General features: G+C 39.9%; 1 protein-coding gene across 1 annotated transcript in view; it reads right to left on the bottom strand.

Moving 5' to 3' along the window:
- Positions 1-8,805: 8,805 nt before the first annotated feature.
- Positions 8,806-27,052, bottom strand: part of LOC125241068 (pyruvate dehydrogenase phosphatase regulatory subunit, mitochondrial) — a 49,279-nt gene continuing 31,032 nt past the window's right edge. The window contains exons 9-17 of the mRNA XM_048149368.1: positions 26,170-26,319; positions 23,312-23,475; positions 22,606-22,754; positions 21,622-21,829; positions 19,856-19,945; positions 18,681-18,860; positions 17,032-17,232; positions 11,231-11,337; positions 8,806-10,865 (exon numbers count right to left, since the gene is read on the bottom strand). Coding sequence (XP_048005325.1) covers positions 10,742-10,865; positions 11,231-11,337; positions 17,032-17,232; positions 18,681-18,860; positions 19,856-19,945; positions 21,622-21,829; positions 22,606-22,754; positions 23,312-23,475; positions 26,170-26,319 — 1,373 coding nt within the window. The 3' untranslated portion in view covers positions 8,806-10,741. The remainder of the gene's footprint in view (positions 10,866-11,230; positions 11,338-17,031; positions 17,233-18,680; positions 18,861-19,855; positions 19,946-21,621; positions 21,830-22,605; positions 22,755-23,311; positions 23,476-26,169; positions 26,320-27,052) is intronic.

Genomic DNA, 27,052 nt, shown 5'->3' with positions numbered 1-27,052 from the left:
TATTGTATGACTACTTTTCATGTTATTGTGTAGGTATAGTAGGTATCTTTAAAAGTATCAAAAGGCGAAATACGCCCAGGCCTATGTGTTAATTTTAAAGTAAAGTTTGTTGTCCTATTATTATTATTATTAACGCTAGTATTTAACTTCAAGAAACCCATGGGACATTATATAATTTGTGTACTAGTAATATCGGTATTCTTTGAAGGATAAATTCAGAATCAACTAAGACTATTCCATATTATCAATCATTGTCTAATCAATTATCTTTAATTATCATTGAATTGAGGAGAGGTTTTGCCCAACAGTAGGACTCTAAATTAGGCTAAAAAAATCATATCTAACCAGATATCTAGGCATACTTTACCTTCAGCATTAAAATCAAAGATAACATTCATACACCTATAGATTAAAATATTAAATATTGGGGACGCTTCCATGTCTTGGTAAAACTAGTCTACAAAAATATCAGGTGTTCCTAAAAAAAAGTTCAAAATAGTCTTTCTAAATGAGACCAGAAGTGTTCAGAATCGATATAAGTGTATGTAAGGGTGTATAGTTATTGTAAAGACTGAAAATTAATTCGCCAATGAAGTTCGTTGGTTATTGTAACTCAGACCAGGCGGAGTGCGCAAAATCTAAGTTAATATACTCTTGCAGGTGTATCCTTTATTAGCGTATTTTCAATGACAAGCACGACTGTTATGGTATTTTAGTCAGTTTCTATATTGTTGTTAATTTTCCTTGGGCACCGCATAGGTGCATACTGCATAGGGCCTCTACAAGATCATTTCTATGTTGAGCCACCTCCTTGGCCTCGTTCCAACTCAGTCCAAACTCCCGCAGCTCGTTCTCAACGCTCCGCCTCCAGGCGTTTGCGGGCTCGCTTCCCTCCTTGAGGCCGCCACTCAAACGCGATACTGGCGCTGTTGGTAGCTCCTCTTCGAAGGGTATGACCGATCCATCCCCATTCCCGCTGAGCCACTTCCTGGGCCATCGGAGGTTGTCGGCACATACACCACAAATCGACATTTCTTATGGTCTTCTGCCAGAAGATACGGAGGATCGACCGGAGGGACTTATTGATAAATACCTGTATCCCAGATAAGATTGGATGCGCCTGGCGATTTATATTTAATACGCATGTCGCAAATTCTTGAGCCCACGTGGATGACGTTCCTATTTGGCTATTGCGCAATACACGCGCATCATTTCCATGTCTGTGTACATGCGAACGGCCAGCGAGTCGTGTCATCACTCACACGACAACTGTATGCTCAATGAGCTAACAACTGCGACATGTCCGCCGGTGGTTTGTCCGATCTCTACAATTGACAACATTTCATATTTTTGAGTACTACTTTTTATTGTTTGGTTTGAAAGAACTCAATACTAAAAGATACACGTATTTTTTTATTTTTCCAAAAACTGCTATTTTAATGAGAAAATCCCTTCTTATTACTACTTCGAGCAGAAAGAGCGTAAGTTACAAACGTCAAGACACAGCTTCGTGACGTCACATGTGTTGTTTCATACACCTAAGAAAACGACAAAATCATTCCTAAAAAAAAAGTTTTAACAGTCAGCTCAAACAGTCCGGTATGTCTGACTTTCAAGTGTCACTGTCAACCAATAGTGAATGACTACGAACCATAGACTAAGCCATGAAATTTTTAATATCTTTGCTACGAACTGTGATAAGTATCACTGTCAAACTCAAGTGACATCCCAACTGGAAGATTTTTTTGTTATAGTGGCAGCTCTAAATCAGCTATTTGACGTCACTTCCCCTTTAAACTATTTTTAAGATTTTTTATACTAAAAATACAGAAAAAAGTTAAAAAAAAAAAATTATGTGATCTACAAGCGTATATCTCGAAATGGTTTTCGATTTAGGGACATTGAAAATTTTGAAACGTTGTCAATTATATGCTCGGATGTAGATTGAAACCAACTACTAACATGAAAGTCAATTAAAAATACGATGTTAAAGGATTTGCACACAGTTATAAAATGTTGATTACAATTTAGCGATACTCGTTTGGTCTGGATATGAAAAGTTACACAAATCTGCCTTTTAAGCGGGTTGATAATTTAAAATTATACTATCACAATGCCTTTAGATTGCCAACCATGTACAGAGCTGCAAAAGTACATGGGGATTTTAACAAATTCATAATCTCTCCATGCGATTTCGCAACTCACTGTACAAAAACCAATATAGGCACTGGTCCCACACCACACCGCGAGCTAGTAAGCTATGAGCTATCGGCTATAAAAACAAACAAAAGATAATCACTCCCGTGTAAATAAAAGAGACACACCGATGTTTATGGTTACTCGCCCAGCGGTGAGCTATCAAAATCGCCGTGTCTCTTTTATTTGCACGGGAGTAATTATCTTTTGTTCGTTTTTATAGCCGATAGCTCATAGCTTACTAGCTCGCGGTAGGACCAGTGCCAAAGGATAGAAGACTCGTATATCAAAATATCAACTGTATCGAGTTCTGTTTTACACATTCGCTTTCATCTGCGTAACTCGCTTTCTATACATCTCGCTCGCACAGACAAAGTCAAAGAAGAAATCAAGTTACGCAGACATTATGCATATCAGTATCGAACTCATTGAGTCTGAAAACTACAACTCTTAGGCCGCCTTTACTCCTGTAAGTTACTTACCGTAAATCTTTCGTAAGCAACTTATGGTTCCATTTACACTTATTTAGTTTTGTTTACGGAAGTTTTGTGATTTTCAACTTACTGAAAGTCTACATTGTTCCAAGCAAGCAAAGTTGGAAAAAAAAACTACCGCCCCAGTTACTTATTCGTAAGTCTAAAACTTAACAATTTATTTCGACAAGCTGCGAGTCGCTTCTGTAAGCAAACTCGTACCCATTTACACTCGAAAGTTTTCAGCTTACGAATGTAGTCAAAACTTACCGTAAGTTGCTTACAATAACCATTTACATTTTAAAGTTTTGCGTAAGTCGCTTACGTAAGCGGTAAAACTCACAGGTGTAAAGGCGGCCTTATGTAAAATTTCCGTCGTCTGCATTATCTCAGGAATTTATAGTATCATTTTAAATTGAAACCAGACTGTCATGGTAAAAGGTGTCTTGGGATCTTTTCGTTTTAACTGAAAGTTACTAAAGTATAGCAAGACTTGTCAAAGTTGAATACGACATGGTCCCAATTGTCCACGGTAATAGGAGTAGACCGGATTGTGAGACTGGCGAAACGCCTAAATAGATCAAAAAATAAGAAATTAATATAAATAAGTGACATTTTTATTATTAAGTTACTATTAAATGAATCCGTATGATTTCCGACCGTATTGCGTAGTGTGTAGAGTTTGTTTTCAGTGCCAAATAGTATGTTTAAACAAATAATTTAGTGGAGCTGCTCATTTCAACTGAAGGTATTGCTGGTAGTTTAATATAAATATTCCTATGACCATTCTGGGTAGTCTTGTTGACGCTTGACGCCGCGAACTTCGACAAACTCTATGGAAGTTTAAATTACACGTGCCGCTCGCAGCGTGTAGCGTCAACTCCAAGAATCTAGGAATAAGAAACTTCCCAGTACTAAATTAGGAATATTCTTATTAATACTAGCGAGATCTTCAGTTTTTCTTCACACGACTGTATCGCGGAAGCGTCAAAGTATTCATTACATTATGTATGTACTTTGCAGTTTTTAAGCGACAATCAAAATACTCGGCACGTGTCCTCACGGACACATATGAATATATAGTTGTAGATATATTAGTTTTACATATATCGGAATTGAATCATGCCCGATTGATTATTTAAAATATAATGTATATAATGTTTGGTATATAATGAACTGGTTTATTTAATGTATGTACATTTGACCGTATCTCCAAAATTATTGGATGGTCTTCCTATTTACTTCCAGCTTCTACTTAATTAAGTCACGATAGCCTTTGCTTTTAAATCCTGGCACTACCACAATTGTATACGCACTGAAGGATAAGGCCTTGGGCGCGAGAAACGCTTGAGCGTAAACATTAGTATCACATTAGCGTCGAGCGTAAATTGCTCAGAGCGTTTTTATTTCGTGGCCCTCTGGGTGAGGTTAAGCAAGCTATTGTATTAAATGCATCGTTTAATTGCAGTTGATGCAATATTCTAATGCAATTAGCAGTCTAAAATAGGAATGTATTCACTATCAGCTTTCCAGAATCGTGATAATGTATTTTTGAAATAATATTTCCTATAATAACAATGATTTTGAACAATTCCAATATTGCAATTCCAGATTGTATTGAAAAATTGTGAATAATACGTGTACCTTTTATTTCAAATATTTGCATCAAAGATATAAACAATTTAAAATAATATGTTTCGAAGTAAAAGGTGCACGTTTTTATAATAACCAATATTTCCATTTATTTGAATAATATTTAATTGTGAAATAGTATCGTATTCGTAACTTTGTCTACAGTAAAATTAGTTTTGGACCAAATTATCGCTTCGCTCTCCTTCCCTCTATTATAACTGTATGGGCTGACGCGAAATGATAGCAATGTATGTTAGTGCTTTACCGTCCAACTCTGGTTTCTGGTACAAATTAACAACTCTTTTTGATAAGTAAGTTTGTAAAGTAACAAAAGTAAGTCGGTTTGTAGTTACAAGTAACAATTCTATTACATTTACAATGTAATAGAATTGTTACTTATTTGAAACTTGACCAAATTGTACTTGAGTTCTAAACGCGACATGTAAGACTTTAGTCACCACACAAGTTCACGTACCCAATCAGTGTTGGTGGTCAAACCGTACAAATGTCGAGGCCACAAACCAGAGTTGAAGCGGGAGCGATTCTCGACTGTTCAGCATTTAAGACTGTATCGGAATTTTAGTTGAGGCCTACGCTTGGTAGTATCTTTTAGTTAGTACTGTGATAAGGCAACTATCTCATCGGACTTGTGCTCAATATGATTTCCTTATTTTCCACGTGTGTAATCTATATCTAGGCTAAAGAATACTATACGAACCACTTATGTATGAAAAATGTTATTTAAGTATAACTGATGTATGCTAGTCTTTAAAATAAATACCTAAATTTGATTATAAGAATAAATATATACGTAAGTTCCCTTATTATAGAGTAATTTCGAAATATTTTAGTAACTTAAATTAGGTTTTGTATTTACCGGTAGGGGGCAGTCGTAGCCTATAAGCGACTCGCTCGTATAGCGGCGCCACTGCGCTCACTCCCGCTCTGTTGCTCTCTTTCACTCTCACGGTGAGAGTCTCACCACAACCTCGTAAGCGTGAAAGAGAAGTGTTTCTGTTACTGACTGACTGACTACGGTGAAATTAATCATTGTGTGATTTATTCGACAACTTATTATTGTAATTAGAATTTTTATTTATTTATAGACATAGAAATAAATCGATTATTTGCAATTAACAATAAATTGCTATAAATTGAACTAAATCCATTTTTGATTTAGTGCTTTACTTGACTTAAGTTTTCTTTTATTGATATTAATTTTGTCATCTACTTATTTATATAAAAATAATTAGTAATTATTAGTTGAAAATATTCTAAGTAGGCCCGCTTCCGCCTTGATCTCGTGTTGACGCTAGTCGCTGCGTGCGGCGTCAGATTGTACGAGAAGACAACGCACGTAGCGTCAAGCGACAACAACAGACGAAGGCGTTCCCTACGAGCCTCGTGGCGCAGTGGCTCCGCCCCGCGGCGCACTCTGAAAACAGCTCAGAAGGCGCGGGGTGCTCAACAGAGAAACGAATTTAGATACAAACTACAGGGGAAAACAGTTGGGGGGGCGATTTAGACAAACTAAACGTATTATTATCGGTATAAGTTACTAAATATTTAATTATTACTGTAACAACCACATTTAGCGATCGATCAAATTAGTAACGCCTTTTAAACAGCGTAAAAAACAAATATATGTAAATTAACATAGCCAGCCACCGCATCAAGCGGAAGCGTTTTCGTAAAAATGTAAATATGGTTTGTCTAAATCGCCCTAGGTATTAATGAGCTCAAACAAGGGTCGGACTGCGTTCAGAGTGGGCGAATAGTTCTGTATGTCTAGTTAAGCGATACCTTCGTGGCTATATCTCGAGGCGATGGGCCCGCACGCTCGCTGCTTCGCCAAACCGGCGTCGTCCGTCTATACCTGACTTTGAACACTAGAGAATATAAATGAACAATATAAAGCATGTCATGTAATAGGAATGACGAATACGTAAAAAAATGACAATCTAGTCCGTCAGATAGATCGTCCAAAAATACTGGACAGATATTTCTCCCTTTTTATAATTAATGAAAAACTAATTAGTGGAGGCTTGTGACGTAACGTTTATGTAAAAACTGTACCTAGGCGTGACGTCACGCGAAACTTCAACGCACTGTGCCGTCGTCAGTTTTCGTTTACGAGTAAAAATAAAAAATATGTGACCAAATTGTTTTGATAATCTAACTGACGGACTAAATAGTTTTTTAGTCGTCTCGCCTATTGATCAGCCAATGACGTAATACACATATAAAGTGTTGAAAAGGAATCGGATATCGAGTACGAACGTTATTCCTATTTAATACTTTTGAAATTGATATATTATGTATTGTGTTCAATGTGTGTAGCTTTCGTAAGCGATTATAAGATTCTAGTGATTCGGTCAAGTTGTGTTCGAATGTATGGGAAATTAAAAAAAATTAAATCCAGCAAAATTTTAATGCAGTATGGTACCTTAGGGTAAGGTGCTTTGCGCACACTAGCGTCCCCTACCGTCCCCCTGACGCAACACCCCCTTTTAGCACGAAATAGGTCCCGTTTTACGGTTTTTCTTCATTTTTCAGAAAAGTATCAGAGTTAGGGAAAAAGTGTCTATGAAAGAATTAATTCTTATTAAATTTTAGACAAAAAAGGTTATATGCATTTTTTTGTAGCACTTACCATATTCGTGCATTAGCTTGTTGAAGTTCGATATAACTCAGTACTTAATGAAATAGTCATATGTGTATTAGTGGTTTAATTTCAGAATTTTGACAAAGTTTATCAAGCTACTAGTTTTTGCCCTTCTGAAGTACCTTTTTACCAAGTTTCAAGCCTGTAGCTTGAAATAAAACTTATTCCCCATACAAACTTCAGCCAGCCTCATTAATTAATTTATTTCCATTGTAATTTTACCTTTATAGTCTTTACACGAAGTTTCAAGCTCATATTCTCAAAATAAAGGTAGATCCTCATACGATTTTTTTACACCCATTTCACCCCCTTAGGGGTTGAATTTTGAAAATTCCTTCCTTAGCGGGTTTGTAGACCTTATAAGTAACCTACGTGCCAAATTTGGATTCTTTAGCATCAGCGGTTTGAGCTTTACCTTGATTTAACTCAGTCAGTCACTTAGGACTTTGCCTTTTATGTATGTAGATAACATGAAAATAGTGCATGATATCAAAAAATATTATATGACCTTTCTTCTTGGGAATTTCATGAGCATTATTTCTTTCATTGACAACTTTTTTCTAAAATGTATACTTTCCCCAAAAATTAAAAAAAAACTAAATTTTGGGACATATTTTAGGGTAAAAAGGGGGGTTGCGTCAGGTGGGGGGAGGGGACGCTAGTGTGCGCAAAGCACCTTACGCTAAGGTATCAAACCGCATTTATTTTTATTTGGATTTAAATTTTTTTTCTAAAAACACAGTTTGACCGAATCATAGAGACACTTGTGCGTTTGGCCATAATCCAGTTTGTTCTATAGATTGTAATGTTTATGAGAAAATGATGGAAATTAGGGAAAAGTGTAATTTCTATAGAACTCATTGGATATAGTCTCTAATTGCATTTCGAAATATTTTTGACTATTAGAAAGTTACTTTTGGAAACATTCAGTACAATTGTCCAGAAAAATCTTCTAGATTTTTTTTTAATATAATATAAATCGTTAATTATGGGTACACGTTTCCTTAGCTATATTTTTTTAATCCTCAAGGAATTTGATGCTTAGTCTTCTATAGAACCATGCCATAATGATTCAATGTGTATCTTCAATGTTCTGTAGTGGCCTAGGAATGAAATTGGTTGAGCATACAGGACTAGCGATGTGCCGTACACGATAAGGGAATGTTCCCGGGAAAGTCACGCCACTAGTAAGGACGGACGGCCCGGTAGCTTTGTCAAGTGCCCGATTCGCTTCATTTCAACTATTTTACTGTAAGTAGAAACCCAAAGAAACAGTTCGTACAGATGTCAAAATGTAATGGAAATAAAATGTTTTCTTAATGAATGACGGATTTTAATAAGCCATCGATTCCTCGTTTCACTGCAAATTATTCTAGTCCCTTCCTGACCTTTATTTTCCCGCATTTTTTTATCCTATAATTAGGTACAGTCAACCAATTGGAGCCACTCTACAACCATGTCAAAATGACAAGCCGTAAGATATTTCTTACAATCTGATTTATAACGTCACTATGTCATAGTTGTACAGTGGCCTAAGGTTCTGACTGTACCTAATTTGTCAGTAACTAGCCAATAGATACTAAAATAGTACATTATGCAACATGGGGCGGAAGTTGAATATTGCCTACGGCAGCGTGACGGTTTGCCGGACCGATATAACTCCCGCTCCGCCTGCGTGCAATTATTATGCATTTAATTTCTATCATTAATCTAAAATCCATTTTATTAGTATTAGAAAGAAGATATAGCCCATACTGGATTTCAGTTAATTCCCTCGTTAGGTATGTGGGAATAGAAGTGAAGTTAGAAGTCCCTTTTCCTCTATAATGAAACAGCGAATTCATATCTAAAATTTATTAATCACCTATTAAAATTGACACTTACTCATAATTGGCTTTTTATTGCTTAACTCCAACTAATAATACAATTCAAAAATTGAGCTATTCCATAATAAGGCAAGATTGACGCTTTGCATCATTTATAAATAATTTATAAACTTCTGTTATAAATTAACAAATTAATAGTATACGTAAACTTTAATATATAAAATTTTAACAAGTTACATTATTACTGAGTTTAAACAGTTATACTGCCAGCGAAAAGCCAGCGATATTTCGCTGCAAACCGGAAAAGACATGCTGTAAACTCTCGCTGGAAGTAATTGCATTAATGGTAAGTTCCACTCTTTCCGGAGATTCTAGATGCTGTGAATTTTTACTTAAGGTTTAATATTCAGTCCACATGATATACATATTTAAGATAGCTCTACGCCTAAATAAATTAGAGGCATTAGGGCAGGCTGCGTGAGACACAGCCGCAATGGTTGACGTGAAACGTGGTGTGAACTACCGCTACGGAGAAGGCAGAAGGCTAAGATCCACGCAGGGCCGAAGTCAGTGCTCAAATCCATGCTAATATTATAAATGGGAAAGTGTGTGTGCGTTTCTGTTTGTTTGTCCGTCTTTCACGGCAAAACGGAGCGACGAAGTGACGTGATTTTTTAAGTGGAGATAGTTGAAGGGATGGAGAGTGACATAGGCTACTTTTTGTCTCTTTCTAACGCGAGCGAAGCCGCGGCTAAAAGTTAGTACAGAATAATAGTGTCTCGTTTTCGGTCCTACCTGTCTACTGCGTGCACCTAACGTTTCACGTCAAAAGTAACATTGCACTGGCAAGTACATTCAAATTATAGTACACTACCTACAAAATATTTAAGATTTTGGTTTGAAACCAATGATTATTCTTTTACAAATATACATTTGCCACTGATAATATACATAGCAAACAATGATTATATATACACTTATAACATCTATACAAAGCTTATTAGAGATTTCCAAGTAAAATATAAATTTCTGGCATCATCTATTTTCGTTTTTATTGTTTTGGCCTATAAATAACAATAAAATCTCTCTTCTTTGAACAAAATGTGACAGCTGGGGGGTTACCATGACGTACTAAAGACGTTCAGTTTAGGTTGAGTGAAAGGGACACAGCTATAGCAGTTACATAGCTCCGTCCCTCTCTCTCAACCTAAACTAAACGGCTTTAACACGTCATGGTAACCCCCCTGAACTTTAATATTAATTTTTTACGCGGTTTAAATCATTTTCATATGTATTTCGTGAGTAACTAAAGGCAACATTAGTATACCTATAAATCCTATAATCATCGAAATTATAACTTTACAGGCGAATTTTAGACGGTTGGCGTTAGAAATTCTATTTATTTATACGAATTGATGAATTTTAAGTAAAACTACCGAATACCGGTTCCGATGAATACCGGTATTCAATTTCAGTATGTTGTTCATGAATATTTTGGCCAAACCGATAACTGTCGGTCTGTACCCACAGATTACTACAATATTATAAAATATTGCAAATCCATTATTTAGATTTTTAGTTCTGGTACAGGAGCCTACAGTACGAGGTTGTGGGTTCAATGTTTATATTATGGCTGGTAGTGCCTGCCGAGATGCTGGTTGTGTTTCCTGGTGGCCTGGTACTTTGTAGGCAGGCAAGGGGTACAAGAGCCCTGCAGTATCAGCGCTAGTAGGTTCAATATGTTTCTATTAAGGCTAGTAGTGCCTGTCGAGGTGCCTATTTATGTTTTCTGATCCCCTGGTACTTTGTAGGCAGGTTAAGGGTACAGAGTCCTTCAGTACGGTGGCTCGTGGGTTCAAAAGGTTTGCATTAACGCTGGTAGTGCCTACTGTTTTCTGGTCGAATGATAGATAGCTTCAGTACGAGGTTGTGGGTTCAATATATTTATATTATGGCTGGTAGTGCCTGCCGAGGTGCTGGTCGTGTTTCCTGGTGGCCTGGTACACGTCACGCTCCTTGTCCGGGTATTTGGTCGGTAGGTTGGGAGAGTGCAGATTCACTTTTGCTGCATATCTGTCAAAAGGCATGAAAATGTTTATTGTCAATAATGATTGATAATTTTATTGGTGACTGATCTTTCCTTTGAACAACAAAACATAATAAATATTTTATTTTCTAGCACTGGTGCGCAAAATAGTACTTTTATGAGCCTATATCGAAATTTTTGATATGAACTAAGTTGTACAATGCACGTGCGTAGAGGAAATTCCTAACTCATGTCGTTTTAAAACACTTCCATGTTCCTTAATTTATCGCCGCTCCTTTCAAATTTTCTTTCCGGCCTTTCACTACTTTCGTAATGTACTTTTAGAGTTCGCTTGGCGGGCACCGACAAGAACTAGGTACATAGCTCTTAAATAAATAGAAGACTAAAGTACCTGATGCCCGCGATGTCGACCTCGTAATGGCCGCCGAGCACGTAGTCGTTGGTCACGCGGTGCGCCACGCCCTGCTCGTCCAGGTTCTGGACGAAGCCGAGGCACACCTGAATAACAAACGTACTGTCATTAATATGTGCTATATATTGTATGAAATGTAGGTACTTTGGTTTTCTGCCGCCTACCGGCAGATAAAATAAATGTCAGTCTCGAATTACGTGTGTTTCATTCGCCGTCCTTAGAAAGCCTTTCCCCAGTATATACCATTTGGCGACGAGTCCAGTGAATAAATTTGGTATCTAAGAAGTGTTTTAGTGCTAAAATCATGTCGGAAGATAAAAAACCTGACCTTAGTGCCCTTAAAGAATTTAAAATGAATGTTGACGTGTGGTCGATTTACGTGAGCAGATTGAAGGCGTGGTTCACTATACATGATGTGAAAGTTGCGGATTTTCCAAAATACCTTGTTGCGGTAGTGGGCACCGAGCCGCTGGATCTTATCATAGACTTGTGCTACCCGGAAACTCCCGAAAGTGTTAGTTTTGAAAAAAAAATCGTAACCTTAGTCGAAGAATATCTCTCACCTAAATCTCGGAGATATCGAGTAACATACATACAAAAAAAAAATAAAAAAAAAAATAAAAAAAAAAAACATTCAGTCGAATTGAGAACCTCCTCCTTTTTTGAAGTCGGTTAAAAAGGTCAGTGATCGCCGAGAGAATGATTTTTAGGGCACGTAAACAAGTCGAAGGTCAAACGATAAGCGAGTACCTCGTGCAGTTAAAGAAATTAAGTAAACATTGTAAGTTTACGGATAATAGCATCTTAAAGGAAAATTTACGGGATCAATTTGTTTACGGCCTACAAAGTGAGCGCATACGGCAGCGAATGCTAACAGAGGACGACGAGCTCACGTTCAAACGCGCCACGGAGTTGGCGTTGTCGCTGGAGGCGGCCGTTCGAGACTCGGCGCCGGCGGGGCCGGCTCAGTCCCCGGCGGCCGCGTCGGGCTCCCGCGGCGAGGCGGAGCCTGTGTTCGCGGTCGGCGGCGGGGCGCCGCGCCAGCGAGGCGGCGGCGGCGCGCGGGCGAGACACGGGCCTCAGCGTCGAGGCAACGGCGACTACGGCCGAGGAGGGTCGTCGTCGTCAGGGGGACATTGTTATCGTTGTGGTGGACGGCACCCGGAGCAGCAGTGTTCGTTTAAAAATAGTGAGTGTTATGTGTGCGGTGACGTAGGCCATATCGCCAAAATGTGTCGTTTTAGAAAAGATCCCGAGAGAGTGCATAACATTGTGACCGACGGACGGCTATCTGACGGGTCCGACTCGGACGACGGGTGCCTGCAGGTGTATCGGCTGAGCGACGACGATGCTGAACCGGACGTTAAGTGGATGGTTAAGGTAAACGTTAATAATGTTCCGTTAGTGATGGAAGGTGACACCGGTGCCGCTGTTAGTATTATATCCTTTGGTACATATAAAACACATTTTAAAAATTGTAAATTATACCCTTGCGAGTCGAATTTAACAATGTATGGTGGTCAAAAGGTGAAACCTAAAGGTCAAATTATGTGTTCGGTCCGACTCGGTGGCCGAACGGTGAACGGATTGAAATTGATCGTTTACGATAACAATACCAGTTTGCCGTTGCTGGGCCGTAATTGGTTGAGGGCTTTCGGTATACACTTTCCACACATAGATGACAACAACGTAAATTCGGTGAACGTAAAATTAAGTAACGAGGATATCTGCAGCAAATTAATGAAGTTATTTCCTAACGTTTTTGCGGACGGTATTGGCACTTTTAACAAAACTAAATTGAAATTAGAAATTAATAGTGACGCGACGGCCGTGTGGCGGCGGCCCCGGCCCGTGCCGCTCGCGCTGCGGCCCGCCGTGGAGGCCGAGCTGGCGCGGCTGCAGCGCGACGGCGTCATCTCGCCCGTGGAGTGGAGCGACTGGGGGACTCCCGTGGTGCCAGTTCTCAAGAAAAATGGAGACGTTCGGCTCTGCGGAGACTTTAAAACAACCCTTAACCCGGTTTTAGTCGATGATAAGTATCCTATTCCGCGAATAGATGATATATTTTCGTCACTCCAAGGCGGAAAATATTTTAGTAAAATTGACCTTAGTCAAGCATATTTACAAATTGAGTTAGATGAAGATTCAAAAAAGTTATGTACTATAGTTACGTTACACGGGATGTTTTGCTATAATAGATTACCGTTCGGAATTAAGTGCGCACCGAATAAGTTTCAAAGAATAATGGATAAGTTATTTAGAATGCGATATGTTACGTGTTATTTGGATGATTTGAACGTGTCGGGTGTAGACTTCGAAGATCATTGGAAACGATTGTTGAAAGTTTTTAGTATTTTATCAGATTGCGGTTTACGTGTTGCGCCGAACAAATGTAGTTTTTTTCAAACGTCGGTATCGTATCTGGGATATATAATTGACGCTGACGGGCTGCACACAGAGATAAGTAAAGTCGATGCAGTTAATAATACGCCGTTGCCAACTAACGTGAAAGAATTAAAAGCTTTTTTAGGCTTAGTGAATTATTATGGTAAATTTTTGAGAAACCTAAGCGACTTACTAAGCCCGCTATATGAACTCTTAAGAACGGAGAACGAGTTTGTGTGGAGCGCGGAGTGCGACGCGGCATTTAATAAAGTTAAACGGGCATTAGCAAAGGCTCCCGTGCTCGCGCACTTTGACGAGGGGCGGCCGACGTCGGTGACGTGCGACGCGGCGCCGGGCGGCGTGGCCGCCGTGCTGGCGCAGCGCGGGCCCGACGGCCGCGAGCACGCCGTGCTGCACGCCTCGCGCACGCTCAGCGCCGCCGAAAACAATTACGCGCAGATTTGTCGAGAGGGTTTAGCGGTTATCTTTGGGGTCACTAAATTTCACGATTATATTTTTGGCAGGAAATTTACGCTGGTCACAGATTGTAAACCGTTAGCGTCCGTATTTAGCGAAAAAAAAGGAATACCGCTTATGGCAGCGAGCCGACTCCAAAGATGGGCGGTAATATTAGGCGCATATAATTATGAAGTGAAATGCATTGGTACCCAACATAACTGCTTAGCGGATAGTTTGTCTAGAATACCGGTTCCAGATGATAATGTTCGATCACGTGTCGATACGTACCTACACTTTGTAGAAGACTCGGCCCCGATAAATTACAAAATAATTGCGAAGAACACCGCGACGGATAAAATTTTACAACAACTGACCAACGCGATTAAAACAAATTGGTTGTATTGTAACAGCGTAGACCTCAAGCCTTACTTCAATATTAGGCAAAATTTGAATATCGAGCAAGGTTGCATTTTATATGGCCATCGTGTAATTATTCCGACTAGTTTACGAGAACAAATTTTAAATCAATTACACGAAACTCACCAAGGTATGGTGAAATGTAAAAGTTTGGCGCGTAACTATGTGTACTGGCCTAGCATCGATGTCGACATCGAGCGTGTGTGCCGCGCGTGCGACACGTGCGCGCGCGAGCGCGCGGCGCCCGCGGCGGCGCCCCTGCACCCGTGGGTATGGCCACAAGAAACGTGGTACCGCGTACATTGCGATTTTTTCTCATTAACGAATAATACACTTTATTATTTTGTTATTGTAGATGCTCATTCGAAATGGATCGAAGCGTTCCGCGTGCCGGGCACCTCCGCCAAAACTACGATCTCGAAATTGCGCCATATTTTTAGTCAATTCGGGTTCCCGCTCGAACTGGTATCGGATAACGGGCCACCGTTCAATAGCAATGAGTTTAAGAGTTATTTGCAAAACAATGGCGTTCATCATATAACAGTGACACCTTATAAACCTAGTAGCAACGGATCCGCAGAGAACTGCGTAAAAATTGTGAAAACAGCATTAAAAAAAGCTATACGCGATAAGGTTGACCTAGATACGGCAATGGAAGATTTCTTATCTATTTACAGAGCAACCCCTCATACGATTACTGGCAGGACACCGGAGAGCCTAATGTTAAAGAGGGAGGTGCGTACCACCTTTGACCTACTGCGGCCGAGTGTGAGCGAAACGGTACGACGTAAGCAAATCGAGCAAATTAATCATAAGAAAGGTTTTTTGAGAGAATTCGCCGTAGGAGATCGAATATATTTTAAACTTTATAAAAATAATAATTTTGCGTGGGAAACCGGTACGGTATGCGATCGTGTCGGTCCACTGACGTATTATATCAAAAGCGGCGGTAAAGTATTTAAAAAACACATAGACCAGCTGCACCGCGATTACTCGATCTTGTCAGACGAGACGAACGAATCTAACGATGTTGCTATCGATGGTTATGCAACTGGAGCGGCCCCCAATGAGTCATCTCTTGCGCCGGAGGAGCAGAACGGGTCGCCCGCTTCCGCGTCCGCGCCCGCGCCCGCGCCCGCTAGCCCAGCGGCGGCCGGGGAAGCGCGCTCCCCGCCCCGTCCACCAGAGGTACCGAGGTCAGACGACGTGCCGAGACCTAAAAGGACTCGCATCCCACCTAAAAGATTTGGTTTCGAAATAGACTAAACCGTTCGGTTTCATTTTTTTTAGACCCATAGCACCCATATATACGTCATATTTATTACCTATTTGTTTAATGCAAAAGTAACATAAAACTTGTATTAGTTTACCGTAGATTTAAGTATAGTATTTGTTAAATAATTAAATTTAGACAGTATGCTCATAACGGATAAGGTTCTATGTTGTATACCGCTAATCTAAAACTTAGGTACCTGCTCGTACTATTTCTTACACATGGTTTGTATTGCTTACCAACTCAACTACAGGTGCCTGTAGTATGTAGTAAATACCTCTATATATATATATTTTTTTTTAGTTTAAGATATTTTTTGTTAAGTAACTTAAGCAGATGTAATTGTGTATTGCTACAGCTGTTTGTAAAATTATAAAAAACTATGAAGGGAGAATGCTATATATTGTATGAAATGTAGGTACTTTGGTTTTCTGCCGCCTACCGGCAGATAAAATAAATGTCAGTCTCGAATTACGTGTGTTTCATTCGCCGTCCTTAGAAAGCCTTTCCCCAGTATATACCAATATGGACCGTGGATGATAAAATAAATAAATATTATAGGACATTCTTACACAGATTGACTGCGTCCCATGGTAAGACTTGTGTTGTGGGTACTCAGACAACGATATATATAATATATAAATACATATATACACAGAAAACATCCACGACTCAGGAACAAATGTCTGTGCTCATCACACAAATAAATGCCTTTATCGGGATTCAAACCTGGGACCGCAGCTTAGCAGGCAGGGTCACTGCCGACTACGCCAGAGCGGTCATCAGATGATCATTATACTTTTATTGCCAAATTAGTTCAATAACGAAAATTAACGTAAATATTTATCTTTTAAAGTAAAATATTCATCCCAAAATGTTACATATACATATGTATTCATTCATTTAGTGTTTCTCGTAGATGACTCGGCTTCAGCTAAGGCCTGATGTATACTTCCTCCGTTCAAAAGTTATTCAAAATATCGGACAATTATGTAAAATAAAACAACACACATCGGACAATGGCGATCAAATATATGAAAGAGGCGCGTTCCTACGCACACAGTCTAAGCTCGTGTAGGCGAACGCGTACCATGCTTGTGTGAGTGAGATATGACAGGTCGACTGGTCGCGTTTCTGATAGGCAGTAACTGTGAGTTAACCGAGAGCGGGTGGGCGGCACTTTCAGCGGGGAGCGGGAGTGACCATACAGTACGATAGTACTCTTTATTATACTGTGAGCACTGACCTGCTTCTTGAAGGTGAACCCGTGGCTGGTGGTGGTGGTGGACCCGCACTGGACGCCGTCCCGGTAGATGGGTTCTCCGCCCCAGCACCAGGGGTCGAGCTCGTGCTCGTGGTCTGTCAGGAGGAGCTGCACGTATTGCCGGCGGATGCCCTCGGAGCGTTGGCGCTCGAGCGCCGCGCGCCCGATGAATGGGATGTCTTTCTGTGATTGAAAATTACATTTTGTGGGTAATTTATACACTTTAAAAAGGTGGGAAATTCTAATTTTCTACTGGAACCTTCACCCCTACATTTTCAATTATTTTCGATGATTTTGACTGACAGTCTATATTACATTTATAGCTATCTATAGTTTATTTATTTATTTATTTTATACTACGTCGATGGCAAACAAGCATACGGCCCGCCTGATGTAAAGCGGTCACCGTAACCTATGGACGCCTGCAACTCAAACAGTGTCACAAGCGCGTTGCCACCCTATTAGAAACTTGTACACTCCCTTTTGCTGTGTTAAGTACACAGCAAAAAGGAATGTACAAGTTCTAAGGAGGGTTCGGGTTGCCGACGACTCAAAGGACAATAGACGGAACAAGTTAGTTCCGTAAGTCCTCCCGTCATCAGCACACCGCACCCTCTTTGAGCTCTGGCAGCCTTACTCACCGGCAGGAACACAACACTATGAGTAGGGTTTAGTGCTATTTGGCTGCGGTCTTCTGTAAGGCGGAGGTACTACCCCAGTTGGGCTCTGCTCTAGATTCGAGCGAGACGATATCCGCTGTGCTGTGCCCTACCACACAAAGCGGAATATCATTCGCTATGCCCTACCTCCTCTCAACAACACAGAGTTTAAACAGAAAACAGAACAGTGTGTTAAAACAGAGTTTCGTTGTAAGCAAAGACATATATAACTCCGTATAGACGGATAAAGTCTAAGAAAAAAACGTACCTCAGTACCATACAGAAAAAGGTACGGTGGCCTAGATGGCATTACACCTTTGGGGGGCGCTCAGCTAGATGACGCTAATATTAATATTTGACATTTGAACACATATCAAGCTAAGAATATGAGCCAAATTGTCAAAACTGAGGTTTAAAAGTTTTAAGCCTGTGTCAAGAGATGGCAGTCTATGCACTCAAATTGCACTGTGATTACACATTTTACTTTGACAGTAACTCTCTATAATACTCGATATTATTTATCTTTGGTTGTAAGTCAAACCAAAGTTGTTTTGGTTAATAGTGCTGATCATATGAAACATATTCCTTAACAATAATTTGACCTGTTTTTGAAATGCTTAAAACGAAGAACTTTTCTACGCGTAGAGCGCGCGAGGCATAGTAGAAGACGTGGCTTATTCCTTTAACACTTTCGCAAGCAAGAACCCGCGTGATAGGCACTCGTGAACCTTGCTGCCGGATATCCCGCTAGGTGGGTTGCCGCTACACAACCGGGCGGTTATCATTTTAAAAATAAAAATAACGCCCGGTTTCTGACGAAGTGCATTTGATAGACACATCATCGTCATGGAATTTCCCATACAATTAACTTTAACGAACGCTTTAACGGTGACAGACGGTTTGGTGCAACCGGCCCTTAGTCTGGTAGTGAGTAACACATGTTAAGAAGTATCATAAAATATCAAAATGTACCTGGAACTTGACGCGCCAGGTCCTCCCACACTCCAAAGGGGTGGTGGTGGTGTCGAGGTCTTGTCCCCAAAACGCGAAGAATTTCTCCACGCGTAGAGCGCGCGAGGCATAGTAACCGACGTGGCTTATTCCGTACTTCGCTCCGGCCGCCATGATGCGTTGGTAAACGTGCAACGCGAACTGAAAGAGTGCGGATTTTATAGGATACGCGAACTGAAAGAGTGCGGATTTTATAGGATACGCGAACTGAAAGAGTGCGGATGTTATAGGATACACAAAGTCAAGAAGGAAGCACGTCAGTATTTGGTGATAGTGTACAAGATTTGACCCAACAAAGTTATTTTAAATTAACAAATTACTGCTGTTGTTTAACCGCACGTGCCAATATTGATCCAAGCGAAGGATCCAATATTGAACCGCGAGCGTAGTGAGTAGTTAAAAAAGTGGAATCTTGAGCGTTGCGAGGGTTTCAAGACACGAAGGTTAAACAAACTTTCCCACCGAGTGAAACAACATTTTTCACCACACCCAACACGAATAAAATACTGACTATAAAACATAAAACTAAATGAAATTCATCAATTTATTAAATACTAGGTTTTTCCCGCGGCTTTCCCGCGTACTAATCGGATCTTGTTTTAACATACAAACTTTGAACCCCCATTTCACCCCTTAAGAGGTGAATTTTGAAAAATACTTTCTTAGTGCTCCTCTACACCTTATACGGAACGTACGTGCCAAATTTGAAATCTCTAGGACCAGCGGTTTCGGCTGTGCGTTGATATGTCAGTCAGTCAGTTTCTTCTTTTATATATTTAGATTTATGATTAAAAACCATTATTTATAGGTAAAATGTACCAGCCAGCTTAAGACATCAAGATAAAATTTGTATGAAATTACTTTGCACTCTTGTGGATAAAATGTAATGTTGCTATCTGTTCTCGAATAGCAAAGAGCTTTACCAGTTGACGTGGTGAAAAATATAATATTTTACCGTCACCGCCATATTCAGTCTAATATGTGACTGTAATAATTTAAATTACAATGGGAATTACAAATGAGGAGGCAACGGCTGTTAAGGACTAGTGGGACAGTAACTTGAGCAGTTTTCATGTGCTCCGGCTTTTACAAGTGTATGTTTATGTATGTGTATATAAAAACAAAGGTGTGGTTACCTCGTTGGGTATGTAGAGCACGTAGCCCAGTTCGCCTGTGTGCGTGAGGTTCATGGCTCGGATGCCGTTCGCCAGGCCCACGTCCAACTCCTGCCAAAATACGACATGGTTATTCCTAGAGATGGGCCGAACATTCGGTAAATATTCGGTATTCGGCATATTCGGCAAGTTTTTCAATGTTCGTATTCGGCCGAATAATTCGGTTGCATTGCCGAATATTTACCGAATAAACAAAGTATAAACTAATGAAGATCTTACGTATTCCATGGGATAATAAGCTCCTATTTCAGTCGTTTTTTTAAGGAAGTACTAAAAAGAGAGAAACCTATGCGTAAAAATATAAATACAACTGTTTTGTAAATAAGTAAAAAAAAAACCGTAGGTAGTTTAAGAGATGAGAAGAGTTCAGAGTTGTTTGAACTGTTTTAGTTATCCACTAAATTATAAGAACATAGTTGTAGTATCATGTGTAACCATTATCAATCATTTAATGGTTTTAATCTTAACATCCACTTTAAAAATATGGCCTAACCGAATATTCGGCCGAAGGTAAGAGCTGAACCGAATGTTCGGCCGAATATTCGTATTCGGCAAAGTCCATATTCGGCCCATCTCTAGTTATTGCTAACCTAACCACAATATTAAAAAAATTAAAAAACTGCCGGATTGGTGGAACAATTTTCATGAAACATGGCTAAGAACACTCCCAACTAATTCAGCTTTCAAACAAAAAAAAATCTAAATCGCTTTATCCTTTCGGGAGCTACGATGCCACAGAAAGACATACATACAAACAGACAGACAGACAATCACGTCAAACTTATATGTATACGTCAAAATACGAGTCATCACTCACGCACTACACACGTGAAGAACTGGGAGCTAGGACATGAGGTTTCAATCTTACTCGTTCACTGGGCTTGAGTAAAGACACACATGACTCACATCGGCATCACGCAGTCTACCTAGTTCAGTGAAATGAGTAAATCATCGAAATTACCTTACCTTAAGCTATCCAGCGACAGATCGGTCAGTAAACTTGGACATGGTTTTTTATCTTTATTTGTCGGTACGTTAACATGACATTACAGTGAGCTAATACGCCATGAAACTTAAATAACACATAACAACGTATAAAATTAGAAAGGTACACAATATAACACTAAGTACCTCGCATTACACTCGATGGCCTATTGTGTGATGTAGTTTTCACGTGACCACCCATGACCAAAGTCCGGACGACAGGACTATAAATGCACTTTTCAATAGTGGTTAATTAAATATCGACTATTTTATCGACATCCATACGAACAATTTTTGAATCAGAAATTTATTGATCTTTATTATAGTTATTATCTTACATATTGTTGTTGTGTGTAAGCTTATTATTTATTATTTCAGTAAACTAATTACATACTATAATAATCATCAATAATTGAAAAATATATATTAAAAAAAATACTAATTGTTTATTACGAAAATTATATAAAGTATTGAAAAAAAATACAAACAGCTCTTTATAAAATTGTTTACAACTACCAATTTTTTTTTTTTCGTAATGGTGGTCGAGTACATCGTGCTTTTTATCGACATTTTATCGACTTACAAAATGTGTTTCCTCGCACTATTGAGATGTCAACACATTAATTTCTCCCGTCATCCGGGCTTTGCCCATGACGCACATCGGCATCACGATTTTTTTCTTAATGACATGTCGTAATCAGTTTATAATACACAGATTGTATAGATAGACATTACAAACGTACCTTAAACGTGAAGAAGGGGAAGTTGCTCGGCGACAGATCAGTGTCAGTCAGCTCGGCCATGAGGCTCCTGGTGAAGGGGCCCATGACGCACACGGCGGTGTACATCGGCGTCACGTCCGAGAGCGTCACGGACCCGTCGCGCGGCATGTGACGCTTTATCCACACTTTGCAGCGCGTCTGCTGGATGGTTGGGGCTATCATCATGTAGCTGGAAACAAAAGTTACGTTGAGTTATCATGTTTTAGAAAGGCTTGGAACAAAGCCCGTTAGTTTTATAATGTACTAGCTTTTGCCCGCGGCTTCGCAAGCGTTAAATTAGGTAAGTGGGGGGGGGGGGAGTTAGAAAGATACCAAAAGGAGCCAATGTCACTCCCCATTGTGTGTAGAATTTATGAGTCAGTTATGAGAGCATTTCTTTTTTTTTGCCACTTTTATGAAGTGTGATATTTTTGAAAAAAAAAAAATGCTATTTCTACTCAGAATTACTAGCTTTTTCAATCCTAGTAGTTAAAAAAATTGTCCCATACGATTTTTTCTTATTTTGTTACCATTTTCCGTACATGTTGTATGGGGTAACAAAAGATGAAAGTAACAAAAATGTATGGAAATTCTGGGACACTTTTTGTCTCCCAGTGAGATTGAAAGTACTCGTGATTCTGAGTACAATTGACCTAAAGTTCCCTAAAACAATCAAAACTTTTTTATTGGCAAAAAAAAAAGAAATGCTCATGAGTAGAAAATAAAATATTCAGTCTATACATGTCAATGAATCGTTGACATCAACCTTAACCCAATTTTTTTTTATACCACGTCGGTGGTAAACTGGTATACGGTCCGCCTGATGGAAAGCGGTCGCCGTAACCTATGGACGCCTGCAACTTAAGGGGTGTCACAAATAAATACCCTTACCGGGATTCGAACCCGGGACCGCGGCTTAGCAGGCAGGGTCACTACACGCTAGGCCAAATGTATATATGAGCTTACTGGTTTTCGGCGATCCTGGCGAGACTGCAGTCATTCTCGTAGCCGCCTCTCTCGTTCTGCATGCCCGTGTGTATGATGGAGCCAACTGGTACGTCCACGTCGTTGGAGCACAGGTATTGGAGTAGGTCGACAACCTCGCGGCCTTTCGACTGTGGGAGGAAATTATGTGTTAGTTACGTCAAAGACATATCGTCACTACTTTTAAAAAATCTCGTATCTCATGCTTCTCCTCAAAGTTAAAACGCAGTAAGTCTATATGCATTCCATACGTACTTACTACAATTTTCCTTTCATTGACAGACGAAGATACAAGTTTTTTTAAAAGTAGTGACGATATGTAACTCCGTATAGACAGCTACAGTCTAAGAAAAAAACGTACTTCAGAACCATATAGAAATAGGCACGGTGGCCTATTTCTATATGGTTCTGGTACACCTTTGGGGTACGCTCGGCTAGATGGCGCTAATATTAATATTTGACATTAAACGCGCGTGGCATTTAATAATTGTCAAAACTGAGGTTCAAAAGTTTTAAGCTTGTGTCGAGAGATGGCAGTCTATGCACTGTGATTACATATTTTACTTTGACAGTAACTCTGTATAATACTTGATCCTCTTTGATATAAGGTATATGAGCAGACTAATGTTTATGAGCAAAACCCATAATTATTGTCAGTTTTGAGCAATGTTAGTAAATATTGGAGCACCTGCAGGTCGATCTTGGTGAAGGACGAGTAGTCGGCGAGCCCCACCGCCTCGCGGCAGGCCCAGTACTCGCGCTGGACGGTGTCGAACCAGTGCGGTTTGCCGAACGTCATCGTGTGGGCGATCTTGAACGGACGCGGCTTCAGTGTGTCATCGGGGGATTTTTCTGCGAATAAAATAGGGATGACGACTACATAACAAAAATGGCATTCTGTTTAGTCCGTCAGATCGTCCAAAAATACTGAACACATATTTTTCGCTTTTTCTAATTAATGAAAAAATACAAAGATATAGAGCAGCAAAGTTCCGGAGTGGGGGCTTGTGACGTCACTTCTAAGTAAAAATTGTACCTAGGCGTGACGTCACGCGAAACTTCAACGCACTGTACCGTCGTCATTTTTCGTTCACGAGAAAAAAGAAAAAATACGTGTCTAAAATTCTTTGATAATCTAACTGACGGACTAATTAGTTTTTTTAGTCATCTCGCCTATTATATAATAAAATAAAGAATACTGCCGATTTTCATCTTCTTATTTTTACTATTTAAAATGGCGGGTGCAGGTATGATTTCGTGTATTTTTATCTTTGTATATATTATTAAAAATTACAAATAAATATTAGATACATAGAAATATTTTATTACAGTTTTAAAGTATAATTTGGTTAGATTCACTCCAAACATCGATTACAGCAGAAAAGTTTGACGACATGTCATCATCATCATCCTCCTTGCGTTATCCCGGCATTTGCCACGGCTCATGGGAGCCTGGGGTCCGCTTTGACAGCTATTCCCAAGATTTGGCACTAGTTTTTACGAAGGCGACTGCCATCTGACCTTCCAACCCGAAGGGTAAACTAGACCTTATTGGAATTACTCCGGTTTCCTCACGATGTTTTTCTTCACCGAAAAGCGACAGGCAAATATCAAATGCCATTTCGACGACATGTAAAATACAATAATAACTAAATTACATACTTAACTAGTTATGTTTTCAGTTAAATTAAAAATTGAAATTGAATTGAACATAATTAATTATAGAGAACATACACAAAAAAACCTTTCTTTAACACCATTTTTAGTTTATTTCACTACTGGGGGCCGATTTTTGAACCTCGGCCATTCGATTTCGTGAAATTCGTTCAATAATATCTCCACTACTAGCGATTCAAATTCTACTAACAGAATCGAAAACGAGTGGTCATTACCACTAGTTTTAAAGTTACTCGCCGTCCTTTTTCAAAAATAGCATTACGTCGTTTTTCACAGACTTTCGAACGGCGAATTCGTGCGTGCGAAATTCAAAAATCGATCCCCTGCTTACATTTAGCATTTATCATGATTAAATCAGCGAAATAACCCAAACGATGTGACGGTATTCTTCGGATCGGCGTCGCTGTTGTAGAGAGTAGGCCACGCAGAGCGTCCGATGTCACGAATTTAGCACAAAGGCACGGCCAAGTATCGCGAGATCGGACACGCCGTGCGAACCAATCCTTCACCGCACAGGCCTTAAGCACAGTATAATAAAGAGTACTATCGTACAGTATGGCCACTCCCACTCCCCGCTGAAAGTGCCGCCCGTGTCGATTAACTCACAGTTACCTGTCGCCTGTCGAAAACGCGAACAGTCGATCTGTCATATCTCACTCATACAAGCATGGCACGCGGTCACCTACACGAGCTTAGACTGTGTGTTAGGAACGCGCCTCTTTCATATATTTGATCGCCAGTGCCCGAGGTGTGTAAGTCTTCCAGCGTTTCGTGCACGTAATACCTCTTTTTCATAATTTTCCATATTTTTTAACCCAATTTCATTTTCGCGAAAAAAGATTCAAAAACGTTTTTCTTTCTAAAATAGGTAAATTCAATGTTATTTCCTTCTCATAATCACGAGCCCATTCGATTCTAGTAGGTAAAAAAAGCGTCCTAAATTTAATTTTTCCACTTCAGCGGTTACAAAGTGGAAAGTATGCAAAAATAATAGAAAAATTTGGGACCATTTTTTGTCTCTTGTTTAAAAATATAAAACCTTAGAAAAATAGTACATTTCGATACAAGTGCGAAAAAGAGGAAGTTCGAAACGAGTGGCGATAAATTAAAACACGACCGAAGGGAGTGTTTTAAATCGACACGAGTTACGAATTCCCTTTTCGCACGTGTATCGAACGACGTTTTTCAGTACAGATGGACCTCCGAAGTTTCGACTTGCCATATAATGAACCACTTCTCGCACTAGTGCGTAAAAAAACACCATCTGTACTGAAAAAATTTTTTGTGATTGTTCTCGCGAAAATGCCCATTTATCATAATTTTACTTAAAAATATAAATGCGAACATAGTATGCTTAATTTGGAATATTTTCAGTGTCACAGAACTCATCCCAGGAGAACAATATTGCCCCGTTATCGCGCAGCGTGGGGTACAAGGGGGACATGCGGATATACCAGCCTCACTGTGGAATATCTGATGATATGTGTAGTCTAACAGGCTTCTAGGTGGTATGTGGTACACTTACCGACGGGCTCGAACCACGTGGGCCGCTCGTAGCCCATGACCTGGCCGAACACGGCGCCGTTGTCGCGCAGCGTGGGGTACAAGGGGGACATGCGGATATACCCGCCTCACTGTGGAATATCTGATGATATGTGTAGTCTAACAGGCTTCTAGGTGGTATGTGGTACACTTACCGACGGGCTCGAACCACGTGGGCCGCTCGTAGCCCATGACCTGGCCGAACACGGCGCCGTTGTCGCGCAGCGTGGGGTACAAGGGGGACATGCGGATATACCCGCCTCACTGTGGAATATCTGATGATATGTGTAGTCTAACAGGCTTCTAGGTGGTATGTGGTACACTTACCGACGGGCTCAAACCACGTGGGCCGCTCGTAGCCCATGACCTGGCCGAACACGGCGCCGTTGTCGCGCAGCGTGGGGTACAAGGGGGACATGCGGAGGTTGCGGCCCGTTTGGAACTCGTGGAACGGGTACGGCAGCCCGTAGTGGACACCTGGAAGAATACAGCTGTTTTAATAGGCTAGTAGACGCAAAAACGACGGAGTGTTATAAGCTTGACGTGTCGGTCTGTCTGTCTGTCTGTGTGTGTGTGTCTGTCTGTGCCATCGTAGCTCCCGAACGGATGAACCGATTTAGATTAAGTTTTTTTTTTCTAAAAGCTGAGTTAGTCGGGAGTGTCTTAGCCATGTTTCATGAAAATCTGTCTACTATGTCGCGGTCAGTTTTTACAAAAATTTAATTTTGTGGTTAGGTTATAAGAACTGTCAAAACGATTTGCTAATATGGAATTACTATGAAATACTGAGTAATAACGTCACGGTCAATTAGTTTACTTTATATCTTTCTCTTTGGCTTATTAAATATAAATTATGTTTAAACATAACTACTGTCCATATTTTTCTTCTAATTGTGAGGTGTTTTATTTCGTGCACTGCATAAAATATTTATTTTAAGTATAGAAAACTAGCCTATTATGTAATTAATTTGTTTGATGAATTTACATGTGTGAGCGTGTTAAGTAAAACCTCTCACTTTGTCGCTTACCATAAGGACGAACTTGACTTGTATTTTTATATGATTAAACTGACAAAGCGGCTTTATAGCAATCGACAAAGTGGAACGTATTATTAAACACACTCGCATATGTAGATGGTTGAAGTTGCGTTGTTTCTGTTTGATATTTTCTAGTTTAAGTTTATTATCATATTGTACGCCGGAAATGGTCA

The sequence above is a fragment of the Leguminivora glycinivorella genome, chromosome Z, assembly GCF_023078275.1.
Source record: "Leguminivora glycinivorella isolate SPB_JAAS2020 chromosome Z, LegGlyc_1.1, whole genome shotgun sequence".
In the NCBI taxonomy this organism is placed as follows: Eukaryota; Metazoa; Arthropoda; class Insecta; order Lepidoptera; family Tortricidae; genus Leguminivora; species Leguminivora glycinivorella.
Note: the sequence above shows the minus strand (reverse complement) of the source record. Positions and strands in the feature narration are given on the sequence as shown.